This window comes from Sciurus carolinensis, chromosome 6 (genome assembly GCF_902686445.1).
Source record: "Sciurus carolinensis chromosome 6, mSciCar1.2, whole genome shotgun sequence".
In the NCBI taxonomy this organism is placed as follows: Eukaryota; Metazoa; Chordata; class Mammalia; order Rodentia; family Sciuridae; genus Sciurus; species Sciurus carolinensis.
In genome coordinates, this window is record NC_062218.1 from 31,036,736 (window position 1) to 31,060,678 (window position 23,943).

Consider the following 23,943-nt stretch of genomic DNA (forward strand, 5'->3'; position numbering starts at 1 on the left):
CTCACAAACATTTCACCCTTGTCATCTATTTAATTTAGTGAACTTTCTCCAATATCATTTGAAGTTGTTGCTGTCTTATGTCTTTGGCAATAATGACCAGATTATATCACTAAGTACAGTTACATCTTCTCCTCTATCATAGAATACCTACTAGTCACCTTCATATTGCTTCAGATTTAATATACAAAAGAAAACACTTTATATATAGCATAGTTCTTACTATGTTAAAATACATTTTTACATGTTAGTATATTTTTATTTCCTTGAAGAATAAGCTTTACTTTAATACTTTTTAAAAGTATATATTTATTACCCTCCAAAAAATTAACATACTACCTTTATTTTATTCATTGTTCATCCCCAGTGACTTATTCACTGTACACAATGGATACATGATATATTTTTGTTGGGTAAATTTAATACTATGTACAACAAAATAATGGCAATTCAAAAAGATTGTTCAAATCATCCTGCTGAATTAGGTTGTTTTGTTTTGTTTTTGGTACAAAGATTGAACCTTGGGGCATTTTACCACTGGTTTATACCCCCAGCCCTTATTATTTAAAATAATTAATTTACTGATATCCCTAATTTACTGCTATCTACAAAAATGAGAAGTCAAGGTCTAAAGTACTACCAAAAATTATATTAACTTCACTTTACAGAATTCATTTTATAGCTAGTAACTATGTGTCATGAAAAAACTTTGCAAAAAAAAAATTGTTGGCAAATTAGCCTAAATCATACTTAAGTCCCATAAAACAGATTTTATCAGTAGGAAAGCACATATTATATTTTTATACTCCTAAAGATGAGCCATATGAACTTTAATTTTTCTTAATAATGGTTATAACCTTGAATTGTGTTATGGTTCAGATGTGAGGTGTCCCCCAAGAGCCAAAAAGGTCTAGAGAAGAAACAGTTGGGCTATGAGAGCCTTAACCTAAGCAGGGAATTAATCTGCTGATTGGATTAACTGAGTGGTAACTAAAGATGGTTAGAGTGTGGCTAGAAGAGGTGGGTCATTGGGGGCGTGCCTTTGGGGTATATATTTTGTATCTTGGGAGTAGAGTCTCTCTCTTCTTTCTGATCATGTGAGCTGCTTCCCTATGCCTCATTCTTCTGCTGTGATGTTCTGCCTCAACTCCTGACCCCAAGGAATAGAGCCGGCTGTCTATAGACTGAAACCCCTGAAACCAAATAAACTTTTCCTTCTCTACAGCTGTCCTTTTAGTCACAGCAGTGAAAAAGCTGACTAAAACAGAAACTGGTACCAGGAGTGGAGTCATTGCTGAGACTAACCTGACTATGGGGTTCAGAAGACTTGGAGCTTCTTGGAATTGATGGGAGGAATTTTGAGATGCTTAGCAGTACAAGCTAGAAAGGCTTTAGATTGTTTTAAGTGGAGCTTAATGTTTGATTCTGTGCAATGTTTTGCAAAGATAATACATTCATGTGGCTCAAAATAATTTTGTCATTAAAAGGTACAAAGGACAAACTCTCACCCACTCCGTACCAATGACTGCTCAGTTAAAACTTTCATTAGCTTTTTGTATTCTTCCAAATTTTCTTTATGCAATATATGTTTTTACATTTTAGTACACACACACACACACACACAAAAAAAAAAAAAAAAAAAAAAAAAAAGATCAGAATGCCAATGGACAATGCCATGGACAGTGAAGACAGGGCCCAAGAGGGTTCAGATGAAAACTCTATTGAAATGTGGACTAGAGGCCATTTATGTTACGTTCTGGATGAGAAGTTGTCTGCATTTTGCCTGTGTCCTGAGACTTTCTGTGAGGTTGATTTTAAAAGCAAAGGACTTCTTAATCTGATGGAAGAAATTTCTAGACAACATAGCATTTGGGTGGTGGTATGGATACTGTTGGCAGATTTTAGCTAAATTTATGGTGATAATCATCAGGAGAAGAATGATTTGAAAAACTTGGACTTAAAAGGTAGGTCACTGGGGGTGTACCTTTGGGGTATATATTTCGTATCTGGCAAGTGGCGTGTTTTTCTCTCTCTCTCTCTCTCTCTCCCCCCCTCTCTCTCTCTTTCTGTTTCTGATTATCATGTGAGCTGCTCTGCTCTGCCATACTTTGCTGCCATGATGTTCACCCTCATCTCAAGTCCCAAGAAATGGAGCCAGTTGTCTATGGACTGAGACCTCTAAAATTGTGAGACCTCAAATAAACTGCTCTTCCTCTTCAACTGTTCTGATTGCATCTTTTGGTCATAGCAGTGAAAAAGCTGCCTAAAAAAAAACTGTCAGTATAATTTTCTTAAGATGTGTTATACTAAAAAGAACGTATTACTACATAGGTAGCATTCCTGTCAAAATGCCTTGTCTGAATCTTACCATGAAATGAAAAACAAAATCACACAAAACAAAAAAGGGAATATTCTGCAAACCAACTGACTTAGACTACTCTAAATTATTAATATTATGAATGACAAAACAGCTGGGACTAAGGAGCTATTCTTAATTTTAAAGGGCTGCAATGGGCAAATGCAATGTGTGATTCTTAATTGGATTCTGGATAAAAACAAGCAAACAAACAAATCAACTTTAAGACAATAAGACCAATTAATGAAGAAATTCTCTATTATTTAAGAAAGATCTCACTATGTTACCCAGGCTGTCATCAAACTCCTAGACTCAAACAATCCTTCTAACTCAGTCTTCCAAGTAGCTGGGACTACAGGCACATATCACTGCACTCAGCTCTAGTGGAAAAATCCAATATGGGCTGTCTATAATATAGAGTATTATATCAATTGCAAATGTATGCTTATTGCACCCCTCATTAAATATTTATAAGGCACCTAATATAATAAAGACACTGGGAAGTAGTAAAGACACCTGAAACCGTTTAATGTAGGGTTTCACAAACTTTTTTGATTTCAGACCTTTCTTTTCCCTTAATGTGTATCAACATGTATGATGGTTTCAGAAAAAATTTCAGTAAATAATTCCTACTACTTATACAGTATTAATTATTTACAAATCTTAGCCAAGTTGTGGACATTAAATAAATATCCAAAAAGTACTAACATATTAACATATAAATAAGATCACAGGCTTAGAAATACCTGGATGATAGACTCTCCCCAATAAAGACTTCGTTTAGAGCTCTCACTGGCAAAAGTTGGGGTCCTGAAGTCTCAGACCCTGCAATAATAGGAAAAAAAAAAAATGACCAAGATAGCGCCTTGAATTTTAGAGGTGTTATGATAAAAATTTATAGTTTTGTTTTAATAGAATCATGTTACTTAATACAGTTAACATATAAAGTAAATATGTTAAAGTATCCAAAATGACCTTAAAGTCATCTAACCTCATACCAACAATGAAGTTTCTGTTTTTCCAGATCAAACCTTATTTACTTATTCTTGAAACAGTTTTTCCAGAGTAATCAAACATATGAATTCAATTCACTGGATCCCCTGCAAGCTTCAGAGGTAAAACTGACCAAGCACACTTAAAGAAATGCCATCTTGGATTTAGGCATCAAATTACACACATGGTTCATATTAAGAACCAAGTTAGAAATGATTAAAAAAAAAAAATCAGTATTTTTTTTTTTTTTCAAATAGAAAATTTCAAGAGGATTTTTAGCTACAAAAGCTTTGTAGAAATGCTGCCAAATCTCCCTTCAGGACTCTAAAACATGTCATCTTTTATTTTTTATGTCTGTAGGTTGTGTGCACAGTTTAAGTAATTTTCCTTAATGATTATTTAAGAATCACTCCATCACAGAAAACTCCGAAGGATTCTTAGTGTTTTTGGATCAAACCTGAGATTATCACCTTCAAGAGTCCCCTTTATCAGTTTCCAAATAGAAATGCCGACCTTATCTTCTCAATGTCACAAATAGCAGATTTGTTGCATTCAAGTATCACCCAATAGGCAAGCACCATAGGGCAAGTTCACGCTGTCTCTTCTGCAGTTTCTCCTAAGTCTATACTTAAAAGTCCAGCCCATTGTGGTAGGCAGCCTCCACGATGGTCCCCAGTGATTCCTGCCTCCTGGCATTTCACACCCTTGTGAATGCACATACTTTCCTACATCATAACATGGTTGTCCACACTGAGGAACAGAATATGGCAGGCTGGGAGATTAGGAAAGAAAAGACACTGACTTCTACATTGGTCACTCTCTCTCAGCTTGCTTGTTTTCGGAAAGATTTGCAAAAAGCAGTCCTTTGGAGATGCCAAAGTGCTAAGGGACTGAAACCTCCTGCTAACAGTCATGTGATGAGCTGGGAAGCAGATCTCCAGTCCTAATCACGTCTTCAGATACTGACTCGTCACCTCCTGAGAGACCCTAAACCAGAACTACCCAGTTAAGACGCTCCTGGATTCCTGGCCTTTATAATCTATATAAAATTATAAATATTTAAAATGCTAAATGTTGGAATAATTTGTTACACAGCAATACACAACAGATACTAATATACACATCAGATAGTGAATACACTAATAAACTGCCAATGTCACCAAAATCATCACTGATCTATTTGTCTCTGACTGGTTAACCTGATATTCTTATGTTTACATGTTTATTAAACAGAACATTAAATTTTTCTCATTTCTTTTACATTATAACTGTCTAAAGAGAAGTTATTCCTTTAAATACAAAAGATTATTATTACAATACCAACAACATTTTGAGCACTTGCCATTTGCCTAAATTATCAGCTTGATCTCATAATACAGTAGAAAAAATTTAACATAAATAGTTATATAAAAAGACTTTGTGTTTAATCAAATTTGACTGTACTTAAGACTGTAAAACAGGTTAACTTTTGAAACTGTCTTAATTTGCTACTAGGTATATTCACAATTTCCTGACAGTTTTCACAAATGTAAAACTCTAAAATTTATTGTTTACATTTTTTATTTTTATTTATTAGGTACTGGGGATTGAACCCAGGGGCACTTTACCTCTGAGCTACACTGCCTTTTCATTTTTGAAACAGGGTCTCACTAAACTGCTTAGGACCTCACTAAACTGCTGAGGATGGCTTTGAACTTATGATCCTCCTGCCTTATCCTCCCACCCCACAGTCATTGGGATTATAAGTATGTGCCACTGTCATGGCTTAAATTCTTTTTCTTTAAATAAGGTAATTTAAAGAATATGTTTTAGACTTCCAAACCCACAGATTTTCTACACATGTTCAACCGTGGGTAAAAACTTATAAATTTGAACTGTCATTAAACTGTAGTAACCACATGTTTTTAAATGTGGTCCTGACTTTCCCTATTCCCATTTCCCCTAATTTTCATCTCCACATTACATTTTTACTACATGTGCTTGCTGAATGGTCATCTCAAAACTTCTGTCAAATGAGGAAGAGAATAAAATTACTTTGTATTTCATTAATCATCTAATTCTGCTTATATTTTCTTTTATGCTGACTACCAAACTTTACCTAATCACAAAACCATTCATTTATAACTTGTTTCAATAGGATCTGAAAAGATGGACTTGATATTAAGTCTAAGAGAATGAATTACAAAGTTACGAACTCAATTTTTTAAAATATAGTATTATTAAAATTGTGACAGAGACTGCCATACTATAATTCTCTCTCATTCTCATACTGCTAGATTTTATTTCTACATCAACTCACACTGGGTTGGAGCCATGTGGCCAGGTAATGGTTCAACGGAATGTCAGCAAAGTGATGAAAAGGTCTGGCTCTTAAAACTTTCTTAACACCCATCATACCGTCTGGATTCTTCTCCCAACAAGACACAGAGTGTACAATAGAAACCCAGAGGTCTTAGAATATGGCAGGAACCACTATTTGGAAGGAGCCTAGATTGCCTAAACACCCCTCAGTGATATGAGTTAGAAATAACTATTGCAGTAAGCCACTGATGTATCCAGCATTGTTTGTCAAAACAATTCACTTCACCTCTCTAATTAATACAGCCAGCCTAGTAAATAAGAAAATTACTAAATTACTGGTTTATAAGATTAAAATTTAAGAAGAAAATAATTAAGTCAGCTCTGCCTTCCCCTTTTGAAGATATGTATACTGGAAATAAGGACGAATTTTTTTTATTAACTTGTATACGAATACAACATAGGTAAGGATAGGTTACACTTCATAACATATCATTTGTTCAAAGTTATATCATCCCTTTTTTAAGTTGAAAGGTTTAAAAAAAAAGGATTTTGTCCCTTTCTAATTCTTTGTGCTCAGAAAGTTATATCAGGGATAAAACATAGTAGTATATTTATAATCCCAAACCTCTTCCTATATTCAAAAATCCCAAATGGAAGCTTCCTAGGAAATATTTCCTGCTACCTTGAAAAAACAATTTAAGTAGGAAATGTAAGATATACCTTGAAATAGCTCTGAATTTTTTCTTAGAAAATAAAACTATCCAAAATACCTTCTAACAAAAAAAGCTCTCTAAAATAGTAAATGTCAAGTAAAAACCATAGACTTGTGAATAACAATGATAGTACGATAATTATAATAATAATAGCAATATCTAGCATAGCTATCAAGAAATCTGAAACTATCCTGATTCCAGATCTCTTATGCATGAAATAACCGGATTCAGTCACCACCACTACCAGCCTTCTCTTTGGAAGCTTATAGTGGCTGCTTTATCCCCCCAATTCTGACATACCTTGGTTTGGGACATTAGTAGTAATTATGGTGAACATAATTTAGTGAGTTCACACAGTTGCCTAAATTTGGATACATTATCTCGTATTTTTTTTGGGGGGGGAGTGGTATTGGGGATTTAACCCCACTGTACCACTGAGCTACAAGCCCAGCCCTTTTTATTTTTTTTCTTTTGAGACAGGGTCTCACTAAATTGCTGAGGCTGATCTGGAACTTGTGATCCTTCTGTCTAAGTCTCCTGAGTCATTGGCTCGGATTATAGGCATGCACCATGCCCAGTTCTTGTATTAATTATTTCTATATTGAAATTTTTTCTCTTCTTTTTGTACGACTCCCATTTATCAGATGTGAACATCCTGGATGTAAGTTTATATGTATTTGTTTCTGTATATGAAATACTTAGCTTATATACTAAACCCACTGAATCTGAGGTAGGTATCTGAGCAGAGAATCTCTGTATACCAGGGTACATATTTCCTAAAATTAAATGACTGTGGGTGAAAACAGTCAATTCACTATCTTTTGAATACAGCAGTAACTTCTTTCAAAGAGTGATAAAGTAAAATATCTATGATTTTAAAATATTAATAGTTACTAATGATTTTCAAAAACAATAGCAAGAATTCCGAAGCATATAATTTCTTTAAAATTTTCTTAAAAACGAAATGGGGTTTTATTTGAAAAAAAAAAAATCACACACTTTTTTGCCTTCTCTTACTGGCAATTAAACCCAGGGGTGCTTTACCATGGAGCTATAGCCCCAGTCCTTTTTATTTTGAGACCCAGTCTTACTAAATTGCTGAGACTGGTCTGGAACTTAGGATCCTCCTGCCTCAGCATATACAAGTCACTGAGATTACAGGAGTGAATCACCACACCCAGCAAAAATAATACACTTTAGAAGCATGTTAAACTATAAATCTATAAATCACCATAAAAAGCTCTGAAAAAAATGAATATAAACATCAGGTACTATGACAGAGCAGAGATAGGAAGCAAATACATCCCTGGTAAGTTTACCCAGATAATGAAACATTGGAGGAAAAAAAAAGTATCTTTTATACAGTCCACAAATATTTCTCTTGGGATCTTCCTGCACCAGGAAAATCTTACAGCTACTGGAAAAAGTACAGAAATATAACTAAATAATAATCCATAAATTAGCTCAAAACTGAAAATTCACCTTAAATCTCATATAAAAAAAGGTGCAAATTACCTTCTGCTAGTATTCTCCTTAAAATACTTCAAACACAAATCTTAAGGCTGGGATGTAAATTTTCCCAACATAAAGGATTGTTTTGTTTTGGTACCAGGATTGAACCTAGGGGTACTTAACCATTGAGCCACATTCCCAGCCCTTTTTGTTTTTTTATTTGAGACAGGGTCTTGCTAAGTTGCTTTGAGTCTTTCTAAATTGCTGAGGCTGGCTTTGAATTTGCAATCCTCCTTCCTCGGCCTCCCAAGCTACTGGGATTACAGGCATGTGCCACTGTGCCCAGTTAAAAAGGTTTTATTTAATAATAACTAACTATGGTAAATGTACCCTACATACATAAAATGTATAATCATTATGAAATTTTCTACAGATTTAACTCATTTTATATCAATGCTTTTTCTTTTCTTTTCACATTTTAAAGATTAAGGCCAAGAATCTTGCCTTAAATATCAACTATCCTGTTAGGTTTTTATAATCCTTCCCTGATCTAGTTTTTAAGCTTGTTCCAACAAAGATTTTCTCTAGATATATGCTGTATTTCTTACTCTGGATTCTAATTACAATAAATTTTACAGCAGAAGTACTTCACTGTACTTGCCTAAGTAGTGTCAGGAGCACCAAAAATAAGTTAACTATAAATTTTACATCAAAAAATTAGAAGGCAAAAGATCCAAAAGTTAAATATTGCCCTAAACACTGATTCTGATTTCCAGTCTACCTACTTTCATCATCAACTCTTTCAATGTTGAAGGCTCTGCTACGCTGATTCAAACTTAGTTGCTGTTCATGAAGGTCCACAGGAATGGGGTTTATGCCAGTCCCTTCAAGGTATAACCTGATACGCTGCCTCCATAACCACCTTAGAAAAGTAAAGAAAAGAAAGTTAGGCTAAAATAGAATACACTAAAGATTAGACATAATAATAATTTTAAAAAGTAAAAATGCACATTAAAAATGAGCTATGAATAAATTATGCCAGAAACACCTAAAATCCACAGGTTCCTGCTGAAAGACGGAGTTAGATGTTTATTTTTCTTTTCAGTGATAATGGAAATACCTAATAAACTCCTACATAGTCTTACAAATAATTTGAATTAAAGTGAAACTCTTCATCAGGAACCCATTAAGTCCTAGATAGCTAAGTTAGACATAGTCTTATACTTTCCTCAGCAAAAAATACTATGCAAAAAAAAATCCTGAAATCAAAATAGTATCATGTTAAGGTGGTTGTATTAGATTAAATTCCCCTAAATTTCATAATGATGGGATTTTTAAGACAATAAAAGGAAAAAGATTAAAAGGTAACAAATGTAACATTACACCAAAGGCTTAAATGATGCTTTTGGTAGAAGTAAAGAAAAAAGGAATTGTGTTTAATTGATTTCAAAACCAATAGGACAGATTTGGCTAGGTAACTATACAAAAGAATATTCCCACTTGGTAGTTATAGTCATTTCTACAGGTATCAAATTTCTGAAATGACCAAGAAACTGAAATCAATGATAATAAAGTGATTCTAGAAAAGTCAAGATTTTGGGATGCAGTTGAGTAGGAAGAATAACTTATGTTCTATAGCACAGCAGAATGACTGTGTTGTTAAAAATTAATTAATGACTATTTCAAAATAGGTAGTAGAGAGGATTCTGAATGTTCTCAATACAAAGAAATGATAAATGATAAATATGATAAATATGCCAATTATCCTGACATGATCATTATACATTATATACATATAATAAAAGGTAACACCATACCCTATAGATATGTACAACTACTATGTATAAAAAAAAAAACATTCTTTAAAAAGGGTTAAAACAATTTCACAAATATATAGGGAAAATGTTTCTTCAAACTATAAAAAGGTGGTCCAACTTGGCTCTCCCTATCTCATATAAAACTGGCTAACCTGACATCAGGTTCTGTCTCCTTTAGCCTCTTTTCATGAACACATTAAGTGAAAGAAACTTTTTTAAAATTCCATCTCCATTGCACAAGGAACTCATCATATGTAAGACAGAGACCAGTAATCTCAGTATGGTTGGATTAAATATCCAACCCTCCATTTGTTACTGGATAAAAGATGAATATAAAAAATACAAAATCTCAGAATTTGAACCTTCAATTTTAACATACAGTTTTAACTATTTCTCTATTAAACTGCTAAAAACATATTACAAGGTTAAGAAAGTAGAGACAGGTCTCTATCTCACTGAAGAAGAAAAATCTCTACTTGCTTTATATGCTAGGTAACACTGTTTGTGACTCAGTTAATATATTACTTTTTATGGCTATTGCTATGACTATGAAATAATCCAAATATCTGATTGGTTCCACTTTTAAAACAGCATTATTATTTTATTATTAGCACATACTCATTAAAATATAAAAACAATAGGAAAAATTCCTACCTGAACTCACCACGATAGAACTTCTGTAAGGCTTCTGGGAAGGAATGTGTATATCGAACAGGCAGACATAAGTGACCCTCTGATCTTTAAATTAAAAGGGATTTTGGGGTGGTGTAAAGGGGAGAAGAAAAAGGGTGAAAAAAAATAAGTCAACAAGTATCACTAAACTACAAAAATCAGTTATGAAATTTTTAAAATTCTACTCTATACTTCATTTTTGGCCACAGAACTGTGGCAACAGTTTCAACAAAAATGGAAATAGTAGTTTACATCAGCTTTAATGCCATAATATACAATAAAGTTCCCACATTATGGTGAAACTAAAAATAAGAGCAAATACTACTAATTACCCTGTTATCTAATAGTTTAGTGGTGTTTACTTCTTACCTTTAAATTGTATAACTATTACCTTTGGGCAAGCCACTTTAGTATCAGTTTCCTTATTTCTAAAATCATAATAAAACTACCAACCATGAAAGGTTATTCTGAGGAATCGAATTATTTACATAAAAGCATTTTGCACCATAATTCCTTTTTAAATGTCATTTAAGATATCCTTAAATAAAAAGAGAACCGAGAAAGCTTAAGTCCATTTTCATTTATTTAAAAAATATATAAGGATGAACTTCCACAAGTTCATAGATTGATGAAGAAAACAAATTAAAACAAACTGCAAAAGCAAATTGTAAGTTGCTACAGGAAGATGAGAATATATGCCTCCTAATGATGTCAAGCAAGTTGACACATCATTATTTATATGCTGCTTTGATAAGGAATGAATGGCTGAAGGTAGGCAAAAGAAACTCCTGACAACAAATGTAAATTAATTTATAAGCATAAAGTAAACAGAAAAAAGGTTTTGTAAAGTTGTGACTAGTCAGTTCCTTTATCTAAGAGGGTCAACACTGAAGTTAAGAAAGGACAGGGTCTAAGTTTCTAAATTTTTTTTTACTGTGATAATTTACACAGTTTTAAATATATAAAAGGTCTCAGCAATCATCTGATACAACAATACCTGAGGTCAACTGAAAGTCGGAAACACTACAGAGAGAAGGATCTCTCATGAGATTATAGACACATCTCAATCAGAGCTGCAGGTTTCTGAGGGCTTGACATGGGCTATCAGATCCACTTTCAAGTTGCTCAATGTTGGCAAACTGTGCTGGCTGTTGGCAGGAGGCCTTGATTTCTCTCCATGAGAGGCTCTCCAAAGGGCTGCTTGAGTGACCTCTCATCACATGACTGAGCAATCCAAAAAAATAATACAGAAGTTGCAATATACTATTTATGACTGGCCTTGTAATCCTCACATTGTCAAACCATATTTTGTTGGTCCCATAGACCAGCCCTGATTGAAAACAGGGGGAGACAGGACACAGAGTATAAATACCTGGAGACTGGCTACCACTTGTCCTCTAGCTCATTTTCAATTAATCACTCAAATGTTCATTATGTACCCAGTTCAGTACAGTAGTTGTAGAATGTAGAAGACAGACTGAAATCAAATCTAATTTATACGAGTCCATGTGTGTGAACCATCTTGGAAGTGGATGCTCCATACCAAATGAAGCCTTCATATGCCTGCAACCCAGCTGATTTCTTACAATGACCTCAGGAGAGATCCCAACCCCAAACTACCCAGTCAACCTGCTTTGAATTTCTGGTACCAAAAAACCTCAAGAAATAATAAATAATTGTTTTAAGCCACCAGGTTTGGACATTATGAACATTATGAAATGTAATGCAACATTTCATAAATAATACAGAAGAAACTAAAGTTGAGACAACCTGAATTAAATAACAATATGTTATGTCAGGAGGTCTAACATACCTCCCTAGTGTCAAGAAGAGAAAACAACTTTTGAAATGTATTATTCCAGGGAGAAAATAGCTTTATTAACACTATCAGCTTACCAGTTTCAATATCCCCACGTTTATGAATATTGAGTCAGTTTGTTAAAGAAAAATATAGTTCAATAAACTAAAATATGATTACTGAAGTATCTCATACCTTAATGATACAAATAGGCCATTAAGAAATTACATAACCCAGACACCAACCTGAAGGCAATCAAAGTTAATTATTGAACTAAGGATCTCAATTACTTACACTCAGGGAATATTTACTGAGCTAGACTAAAGTCCTAGACCTGCTCCTTAAGAACATTTAATTAATCAGTCATTTTTCAAATGTATATTGCCCTGCACAAAAAAAATCATGCTAGTGATAGAAATTAAAATACAAGGTCCCAAAAGTAAAAATTTATAGTCTAACAGAAGAAATAAACAAACAGAAAATAATATAAAGGGAGTGCTCTCTGTATAGAGTGTTCCAGTTAGAGCCCAGAAGAGGCACCAGTCTTTAATAAGCAAAAACTATAGAAGTGAATTTGTACACTCAATCTTAAAGGAATGGCTAAGGGTAGGCTTGGCAGAAGTACTATGAAAGTGCACACACACACAAATGAGCCTTCCAGTCAGGTGTGGTGGAGCACACCTGTAATCTCAGCAGCTCAGAAGGCTGAGGCAGGAGGATCAGCAATTCAGTGAGACTCTACACAACTTAGCAAGACCCTGGGTATGTGGCTCAGTGGTTAAGCACTCCTAGTACCAAAAAGGAGGCGGGGGGTATTCTGGAGAATGCCTTTTGCACCTTTTCAAATCATACACTACTTTAAGTATCAACAAAGTTCCCACCAGCGTAAACGCATCTCAGAGTAAGCCTCCAAACATGGTGTTAGCAGATGCTCACAGTTAGATTTTGTCCTAAGCCTTTAGGAGGAATCCTAGGCTGCTCTTAGAAGGGTTTCAATATGTGTATGTATAACTTTGTAGTTGGAGAATATAGTATGCCTGTGAGTATATGAGGATAGATGAAACTAGAAGAGCAGATAAGTAACAAATATTGAAATATCATATATATTAACTAAAGAATTTGCAAAGCATCCTGAAGGCAATAGGGAAATCCTAAAAATTTTTAATTAAACCTTATAATTAAGGTTTGAATATGAGGTGTTCCTCAAATGCTTCTGTGTTAATGCAGAAGGTGAAATGAAAGCTATATCCTAATCAGTAATTAATCCATTTGATGGATTAATAATCTGAATAAAGCAACTGTAGGTTGGTGGGTTATGGCTGGAAGAAGGAGATCAATGAGGTTCATATTTTGTCCCTGATATTTCTCTCTCTGCTCCCACTGTGTTGTTCTGCCTCACTCAGAGAGAGCAATGGAGTCATCCAACTGTGGACTGAATCTCTGAAACCGTGAACCAAAATAAACTTTCCTCCAAGTTGTTCTTGTCAGGTAATTTTATCACAGCGACAAGAAGCTAACTAACACAAAAGAAATGCATACGATCAGATTTACACTTCAGAAAGAAGGTGATGGCAAAGTGTAAAAGACGGGTTAGAAGACGAGAGACTGAGAGTTACCAGAATGATCTACGCTATGCTTCGGGGCAGCAAGGATAACCAGGGATGAATTCGAGGATAAGATTTCTGAAACTCAGAATCAATCTGATGATGCAGTGAAGGAGAAGTAGTCACAGTCTCAGCAGACATGATGACTCCATTCATCAAGCATGACAAAGAGAAAAGGAGAGATCATTTGTGGATATCTTGCATTTTCACTATAGCCAAGTAAAGGTCAAAGTGCTAGAATATCATGAAGAAAAGGAAAAACAATAGAAGATAAGGACAGGGAGCAGAAAGGAGCCAGATAATATAGAGTCTTGTAAGTCACAGTAAAGGTGATCAATCACCCCCGCTCAGCTTGCCTGGGCTTGACAATTTCCTGGGATATAACACTTACAGAGTTAAAATTAGGGCTGTCCTAGGAAAAGCAGGATGAGTTGGTCAACCCAGCCACACCAAAGAATTAAATTCTATTCTGGGTTAGGAAGAAAGTCACCACAAAATTCTGAACACAGATGTTATATAGTGTCATTACAGGCTGTGGCAAGGAGAAGAGACCAAGGGTGAGAATGGAAGCAAGAAGATGGTATAGAGAATGAAAGGGAAAAAAGATGGCCCAGAGCACCATAGTAATTAAGCAGTGACCAAAAAGTAAAATCCTTCAAAAGAGACAAAGTAGTAGTCATAGAGAAGAAAGGACATCATAAACACACATGCAGCAAGTAAACAGCACTACCAACTTTTCAGGAATCTAGTAAGAAAAGAACTAAAATTTCCAGTAAACTCAGTAACTAGCATGTCACTGATATGTAAGGCAAAAGCAGCATCAATGAACTGGTCAGGGGAAAATTCAGAAAAAAACTGCAAAAGTTTAGAAATAACTGGGCAGTGAGGAAGCAGGGATAACAAGCTTGGGGCTAAAGGGAAGGAAAAGGGATAATAATAGAGAAATTTTCTTGAAAAATATAGAGTCCTGAACAAGACTTAAGGCTAAGAGGAAGTAAATGCAAAAGGAGAGGGGGAAAAAGGAATGAATCACAGAACAAGATTTTTTTTTCCTGACAAAAGTCAGGAAGTTTCATTTCTTATGTGAGAAAAGAGAGGTTTATTGAAGAAAGGAAGGAAACGGGTAAGAGGAGTACCAAAAAGCTGAACGGCCACTCTAGAAGCAGCCACCACAGGGCGTGGGAAAGAGATGAGTAGAGCTACGCAGAAAGTGTGCAGGCAACTCTAAGGATCCAGTTCTAAGTCCTGGAGACGTCAACTCGGAAGTGACGCCACACCCACATTTTTCTGATCTTTTTCCCCAAATCATCTATCCAATCCTGATAGAAAGAATATAACAGACTGATCTAGGAACGAACAAAAAAATAATGAATAAAAATACTTATGAAAATGTCAAAGTAAATGAAGTGAAGAAAAATTAAATGAAGAAAACAAAGGGAAGCTAAGCACTCAAAGTCAAAGAACAGATTCAGTGGGATGAGGGAATAAAACTGTTAAGGTAGGAGACTGTTCAGAGTGGTGTGTAAAAGGGAAAATTCCAGATGATCATAAAGTCCAGTTATGGCAATGGCTGTGGGTGAATGGAATAGAATAAGGATAAGTATCAGTGAAGCTAGGAAAGAAAAGAAAGATAAACACAATAGTGTTTGGACAAGTCTGTTCTTAAAGTCAATGAAGTCACAGAAAAATCGGAGCAGGCATAATCAGGAATATAAATGAGAACCAAGAGGAAGGACAAAAGATGGAATATTATTAACTTATCCCTCTTCAGCAATATCGAAGGTCCCAACATGCACTGGTCAAGGGCTCAGTTCAATTCTACCACAGATTCTTCTCCTAATCAAGAAAGGCTAAATGTGAGGACTGGTCCATCCCATAACGTAACTTTCTAACACCAATGCCAGAGGGACGCATATGTATTTCTATGTCTGAGCAAAAATTAGAGCTGTCCTTGAAAACCACACAACAGACACCCTAGTAAAGGTGGTGAATCATTCTGTGCGCCAAACTTTTGTCACTGTGTTTGGAACATGGTTCTAATGTTCATGGTAGCCAGAAACACTGATGCTTGTTCTTAAACATCATGTACCATAGCTTCTAACAGAGCGTAGCGCTATGACTACAGTAAAGAAAATAAAGAGTAGTTTGCAAATTTTAAGATTTCTCATAGATATTATACAAAGAAACAGAATTGTTTGTACATATAACTTGGGGGAAAAAACAAACGAACAAACACAAAAAGAACCTGTTCTTCCTTACCGTTCTGGATCAGTGTTTACCCCGATGACAGGTTTCAGTCTGTCCAAGACTTTACTTGCTGCCAGAAGCATTGTGCCATCACCTGTGCCAAAAGACATAACCAGACTTCTGCTTTACAACCTGTTTTTTACATCATTTTCAAAACAATCACTTTTATTTTAACAATCACACTCCATCCTGCTGACTGCCACAGCCTACCCCTCTTCCTTTCTACCTACTCTACCTTTGTTTTTATCCCTGCCACTCTAATCCAGGAGTTCAACAGGGACAAGACTGACACTGTAAGCAGAAAAATACCGTGCTGCTGGGGCTATCCTGTGCACACAGAATGCTTAGCAACATGTCTCCCCAGCTAGGAACCACTGCTCTAATCCCAAATTTCTCTTTGCTCCTACTATAAGACTAGTCCAAATTCATAAATTATTTTAGTGAGAACACATCCAATGAAGTGTCCAACTTCAGAGTCTTCTAACAACTATTTTAAAAGTTTAAAACAGATGTTCAGTAACAATAAAAAAGTTCAGGAAAAAAATTAGTGTAAGTATATTGGAGCCAAAGAGAGAGAGAATTTATCTAGTCTCACTACACTATCAACTTCATCTTTTATTTTTTTTTTTTTTTTTTTTTTTTTAGGACCGGCAAAAACCAAAATGCATAGAACTAATCCTTTGAATCATATTTGAAGTTAAAAGAACACCTTAAACATACACATAGAAACACACATGTGAAACCTCACAGTAACATCAATCATTATAAAGGTGGAATGTTGTATAAAACAGCTGTTTCATCAGACATGGTGGCACACACCTATAACCCTACAATCCCAGCAACTCAGGATACTTGGGGAGGCAAGAAAATCACAACTACAAGGAGCGTCTCAGCAACTTATCGAGACTCTGTCTCAAAAGTAAAAAATTAAGAGGGCAAGGGATATACCTCATGGTAGAGCATTCCTGCGTTCATTCCCCAGTACTACAAAAAATAAATAAATACAACATATCTGTTTTAAAACTTATCCTAAAAAAAAGAAAAAACCCAAATTTGTCTTCCGGTAGGACTCCAAAGTCTTCAAAATAGCTATATGCAAACTTATGTGAAAAATAATGTGTATTAAAGAACATTTCCACAATCCAACATCTTTATCTCTATAAAACAGTTACCTCCTGCAGCTATGACTGCATCTGCCCATCGAACAGTCTCTTCATCATATTCTCTTCTCTTTACTAGACGAACCTCAATTCCTTCTTTCCTAAGATAAAAAAGTAAAGGCTTTATAAAATTTCCACTGATAGCACACAATAAGGGTAGGTTTTCTGAGAGGCAAAGAGACATAAAACAATTTTATCTTGTATAAGCAAATCCATGTGTAGGTTTATAAAGTCAGTTTCTTTTCATTTAATTACCATAGCCAATTAACTATGATAAGTTAGGAAGCATATGAATAAACTAAAAGTTATTACCTAAGTCTCCAAAGTGCTTTAAAAACATTCTTTATAACCACTAACAAACAGCATTATTGATTGATCAGAATTTCATTTCATTTTCTCTACTCCTTCTGATGCTAAAATGTATTGATATAAAAATGGTCCAAAAGATTAAGACTCATACAATTTTTTTATAAAATCTAATAGCTGTTATTTGAAATTCAACACATTTCATTGACTGGCAGACACTAAAACAGTGACTAAAATACTTTGTAATTTTCATGTTCTCATACTGATTCTCTTGTACCACATGAACATTTAATGACTACATTTGGTCCCAGGTTAACTCATTTCTATAATAATTTTCAGACACTCAAAGAATATTATAATGAATACTGTATAATCTATGATTCTGCTTTAAGAAATAAAACATTACATATACAGTTGTAGCCTGCTGGATACTGAATTAACTCTTTGCAGAAAAGGCACTTCTGTGGCAGACCAAATAACTGAAAAATACCTGTGAAATTTTCTGAGTACAATAAAAATTTACTTTCAGAAAGCTATAAAATCAGGTTCATTAACCTTGATATGATTTTCTAAAAATGATTTTATCATGACAGTCTTTACTAAAAATCTAAGGATTAGCTGCTAGTACAAAATAAAAAATTCCAAGTCCTGAACATAAAAGCCCACCCATGACCCCATCCCACAGACTTACCGTAAACTATCTATAATATGTTCTACATTTTTGGTGTGAATATGATGTCGTTCAAGTAGTCCACTGTAGCTAGAGCCTTTCAATGCAAGCTATATCAAAATATAAGAAATGTTGTTTTACTATTTATTATATATGATGTTATAAAATTATTTTTAAAAACCTACATAGACTTTTCTTGAAGGTATATTTTAATGACTATCTGTGAGACCTACAAGTTCGAATTGAACTAGAAAGTCTGATTTCAGAAAAACTTAATTTGGTTTGAACATCAAATCCAGCATTAAGTTAAGCAGGATCTCAAATTGAAAGTTTTAAAGTTTAAGGTGTTTTTTGTTTGTTTCTTTTTAATATATTATTTATAGGTTACCTGAAGACCAAAGACAAACTAATATTTTTAGAGACAGTTAAGATGACCTTTATTCCACTTGGATTTACTGTTCTTGTGTTCAGGTTTATGAACTCTATTTGGAATTTACCCTACACAATTTACACAAAGAGCTGATTAGCTCCCTGAGAAAGGATAACTTAAATATTTAGTCATATATCCTTCAACAATTATTTTTCCTAATTGGTTGGAGTAACACTGTATAACTATCTTACCATTAATAGTTTCCTTTTAAAGTCTATGTCTTCTAAATAATCCATAGAGTAAAATGTTGAGAGAGAAGTTCAGAAATATCCTCAATGAACATCCTTTAATCATCAGTAGGAAATCTGTACACTGGAGTGAATGCTAGTAGAATTCAAAAGCATGTTATTTTTCTTTCCTCTTCCAAATTCCTTTATAACTTTATGGTACAAAATCAACTTTTCAAGAACTTATCCAATATAAAATCTTAGTTGTATTATATTATTTGAAATCACTATGCTACTTACTGAAAAATATATAAGGTAAAATCAAATTTTAAACAACAATTTTAATGAGTATTTGTTTTCCTTTCCTTTTTGTGGGGGGAGGAGGGCGACCAGGGATTGAACCCAGGGCCTCACACATGGCAGGCAGCACCAAGCTAAATCCCAGTCCTTCCTGCCTTGAGACAGGGTCTCAGTAACTTGCCTAGGCTGGCCTCAAATTTGTGATCTCACTGTTGGAGGCCTCCTGAGTACCAGCATGTGCCATCATGCCCCCCTTTATTTTTTGAATGTTATAAACATAACAACATGGAAGATGCATAAAGAAAATTAAAGTTAAAAAATAACCTGGGATAAAAAAATAACTCTGGGATAATTCATACTGATATTTTGTTACCTATGTCCCCAGTCTTTCACCTATGAATACCGGCTAAGAGTTTTAAAACAGTTTGGTCCTCGCTTTACGATCTAAGGTTAAATGTATGTTTCTCAAAAAAGGAGCTGAAGAAACATTTGGGTACTGAAAATTAATATACAGATGACAATTCATTGTAGATCAAAAAGCCTATTCAAGAATTTAATGCCTATCCATAAACCTCATTACATTTAGAGTCAATCAATGTCAAAATGCTATTTTGGAAGGAAAGTAATTACCAAAGAAATAACTGGATAATCCTTCATCTACTTTATCAATAAATTAGGTCTGAAAAAAACTATTCTTAGAGAAGAATTTCTAATTATGGATGAACAAAGCTTTAACATTCAGATTACTGCTGTCATTACTCAGTCAAGGATTAACCAAATTGGACTACCTACCTCCCAAGAGTATACACTGAAGTGTCTTTATTCTCTACTCTTTCCCTCTGTGATCTCTAGTTTTAAGGTTTTTAAAGAAACCTTCATGTTATACAGATGATTCCAAACAGCTATCCCTAACCTTCAGGATTCAGCATGATTTACCCAACTGTTACTTGACATCTTTCTTTAGATGTCTAATGGGCATCTCAAATTAACATGTTCAACATCAAACCCTTCATTTTCTACCCCAAGGACTCCCCACATAAACCTTAAGCCAAGAACCCTCCCTTTCCCTTATTCTCACATCTAGTTACTGAATCCTAGGTCTGACCCGTGTACGTTTCTCCTCTTCACCACACCACTCAATCTCCCATTTGGATTACTGCACAAGCCTCTAAGCAGTGCTCCCTACTTCTACTCCTGGCCTCCACAGGCCTTCTCCAACCTCATTTTTCCATTTCATTCCCTACATTCTAGTCTCATTGGCCTATTCTCACAAAGCTCTTTCTTCTTCGCTTTCTGGAATGTTCTCTATCCCCCAGCACAATCCTGGCTCTTCTCTACTTTGGGTTGTGAGGACAGCAGCTGCTGGTGCTGCAGTCACAGCTACAACAGTCACCACTGCCAATTATTCCATCCCCAAGCCTTCACAGCATTTACCACACCTAAAATTATCTTGGAAATTTTTTTTTAAATCTATTTGTCTCACCTTCCTAATAAGTAAATATCAGGAGAGCAGTTATCTTATATTGTTCACCACTGTACCCTCAGGTGCTGGGTAAGTAAGTACTTGTTGATAATTCATTCATGCATGTTTCAGCTTTTGGGGGTGGGGGTGCTTAGGACACGTTTCAGAAAAACAGAAAAGAACATAGGCAGATGCCATAGAAGGCATCAAAAAGCCTATTCAGCTAAGTGACAAGAGTGTGTAAAATAGGTCATCTTTACCTGGTCAAGAGGGAGCAGAGGAAGATTAGTTACTGTATTATATTACTTTGTTACAGAAATTATTTCTCATGATCACTTTATAGTGAACACTTTATTTAGAAATAAAGCTCCGAAAAATTAAATTAAATTCAAATATCTGAGTACCTGATTATTGTGTTCTCCCTGTCCCCCGTCCCATGTTCATTTAAAAATCAGCTGAGTTCAATCAAATGTATTTTAAATGGGACACCAAAAATTGCCAAGGACTCCAAGAACTAATACAAATACACAATAAGTCTATTAGAACAGTTTTGTCAAATTGCCTGCTTCTGACCTGTTATAAATAAAACTTTGAAGAGTAGCTGGCCCTCAGACTTCGATTCCCTGTCCAAATTTTTGATATGTTACAATTTTGGGTTTGGACTATATAATCCCTAGTAATTTAGCTCTGTAAATTCTATTTTGTTGTTTAGAAACTTATGAATTCACTTCCTTGTCCTTAGGAGACTCTAGGAAATTCAGATACTCAGCAGTTGAGTAAATGGCTTAAGACAGTGAAAGAGCCTGAATTTGTGGGGGAAAAATCTTTTTTTGAGAACAAAAACTTCAATGATTGCTAGCAACACTAAAATTTCTTAAATTCCAATCTAAATATGAAGTTCATTTAGTATCAGATACTTAGCATTGGAGCAGAAATGTCATTTCATAAATTCTTATTCCCACTCAACCTTCTTGTGAACTAATTCTCTAATAAATCATGTTCAACATTCATTGAGAGAATAAAAGTCTTTGTATTACTTATTTTCCTTAAAGCTCCAGCTGTTTGGGTGACTGAACTTGATTAACAAGAAGTAATCTAGGCAGATAATTGATAAAAAGTATTTAAGAAAATCACTTATGGGGGCTGGGGAGATAGCTCAGTCGGTAGAGTGCTTGCCTTGTAAGCACAAGGCCCTGGGTTCGATCCCCAGCACCCCCCCCCCAAAAAAAAGAAAGAAAATCACTTATACAGCATCAATTAGAAAGTATTTACTTACTATTCAATGGGTTCTTACATTTGTGTAATATGCAAAAGCTGGTAAAAATTTAACTAATTCTGAAAATAATAATTTCAAACATATCTTAATCATATAAAAACAAGAACACATGAATTCTTGTAAAATGTTTTATAAAAAGTTAGAGAAAACATTTAGAATACACTCTGAATTCTGCAATGTTCCACATTAGTAGTTAAATATTTTTTTCAAAACTTGTCAGTCCTTCTCTCCATTAAAAATAATGAATACAGGCCAAGCATGATGGCACATTCCTGCAATCCCAGGGGCTCAGGAGGCTGAGGCAGGAAGATCACAAGTTCAAAGCCAGCCTCAGCAAAATCGAGGCACTAAGCAACTGAGACCCTGTCTCTAAATGAAATACAAAATAGGGCTGCGGAACAGGCTCAGTGGTTGAGGGCCCCTGAGTTCAATCACCAGTACCCCCCAAAAAATGAATACAATTCAATAGGACACTTACAAAAGGTGCATCTAAATGGATAAATAAAATGCAGTGTGTGTGTGTGTGTGTGTGTGTGTGTGTCTCATTTCAGTGCTACTATTTTATACTCTAAGCTTTCTATGAAAGCTCAATAAGAGTCCTCCCTTCTTAAATTTAAAACATTTATGATGCACAAGCTTTTGAGATGACAGCTTAAGTAAATGCACTCTGAATAAGTACCCTTAAAAGCACACACACTTAACCAAGTCGTATATTCAGTATTATAAAAAATTGCCTAATTAAGAGCTGGAAGATCAAATATTCACCTATTATGTTCAGGTCTAGTGCACTGATCCCCAAAGATTTCTTTAGATGTATTTGATATTTATCTTGGATCATTTCTATTCACTTACTCTTTTTCCCAGACTCTCACCTTAACTTTCCACATTGTTCTCTACTTCAGTATTTCTTTTGTTAATTCTGTTTACTTCCTCCCTTATACTTGGAATTGCTCTGTCTTTGGCTTTCTTATCTCTCCAACCCAGGGATTTGACCTACCAAGTACTGGCTAGTAACTCTGAAATGTATCCTGTCAGCCCAAGCCTCTCTCTTGAGCTACAGGATCAAATTTTCAAATGCCTACCACATTCGCCCACAGGTAGTTCAAATACATCTCCTCCAAAAGATCTAAACTTGATCCCTGCTACAAATCTGCTCTTCTGAGCAGATTAACTATATGTCAGTTAATTTAGTGAACAGAATAAACCTTTAATTCTTCTCTCACACTTAATCTGCCCAGCCAGTCAATGGTGAAGTCCAACAATTACACCCATAAACTGTTTTTCCAAATTGTGTCCTATACATTCATGCTGCCACTGCTGAAGTTCTGGGCGTCAACTCTTATCGGGGCTAATGTCAAAGCCAGGCTTCAGATTTTCTAAAATAGTTCCCTCCTTAAATGTCTTAGACTAATACAATTCCCCAACCACTGGAAGTCTGCATTCATACTATTCCCAAAATGCTGAAATCACAGAAAAATTGACCCCCATGCCCCAACTACCATGGGAAAGGACAAAGAGGCTGAGCAAGGACTGTATTCCACTGCCCAAGAGGTCTGAAACCCACTAGAAGAGAAAACTAACTCCTCCGTGTGACAGTTCACATCTTTATCATGTCCAACCTACTTGCTGGCCTCAACATACTTACTCCCGGGTAATGATTTTCAAACTGCCCTTATAATATATTTTATGTTGGTTACAGTTACAGCCAGCATTCTGATTAAACAGAAAATAAGATACACTATATGTACTAAGGTTAAATTGCTTCCTGTTTTCTTCTACTTCAAAAGTAAGTACTGAGTCACAACATAAAATATTTCTGACTTTGGACAACAGTTTAAAAAAATTGAGTTTTTGTTAGCTACAAAATAAATTTAACTTTGTCTTTCTAGTATTGTTCTCTTCCCTTCACACATATAAATTCTTTCATATTCTTCAATATTTAATATAAATATCTTAAAAGATATCATTTCACAATCATCATATTGCCAAAAATGTTAAAATTTAGCAAGCGCTAATGAGAATGTGTGGATTCAGGGACTCAATCAATGCTTCCCAAAAAAAGTATTTGAAACTGAATTATTTCTAACTGAATTTTTTTTAATAGTAGGAAAACTAGAAACAACCCCAATTATCCAAACAATGGAATAGTATACAGCATTTAAAATGAACATGTATCAACATAGTTAAGTTTCAAAACCAACAGTAAATAAAAAAAGCATATT

At 34.8% G+C, this 23,943-nt stretch overlaps 1 protein-coding gene across 4 annotated transcripts in view; it reads right to left on the reverse strand.

Moving 5' to 3' along the window:
* The window catches only part of Nadk2 (NAD kinase 2, mitochondrial), a 45,702-nt gene that overhangs the window by 14,761 nt on the left and 6,998 nt on the right, over positions 1–23,943 (reverse strand). For 3 of the 4 annotated variants that reach the window (XM_047555993.1, XM_047555995.1, XM_047555994.1), the window contains exons 2-7: positions 18,108–18,196; positions 17,123–17,211; positions 15,963–16,044; positions 10,284–10,367; positions 8,598–8,734; positions 3,100–3,178 (exon numbers count right to left, since the gene is read on the reverse strand). In XM_047555993.1, the coding sequence (XP_047411949.1) occupies positions 3,100–3,178; positions 8,598–8,734; positions 10,284–10,367; positions 15,963–16,044; positions 17,123–17,211; positions 18,108–18,196 (560 nt within the window). Of the gene's footprint in view, positions 1–3,099; positions 3,179–8,597; positions 8,735–10,283; positions 10,368–15,962; positions 16,045–17,122; positions 17,212–18,107; positions 18,197–18,707; positions 18,835–23,943 lie in introns of those variants that run through there. The other variant, XM_047555996.1, reaches the window with a different exon arrangement.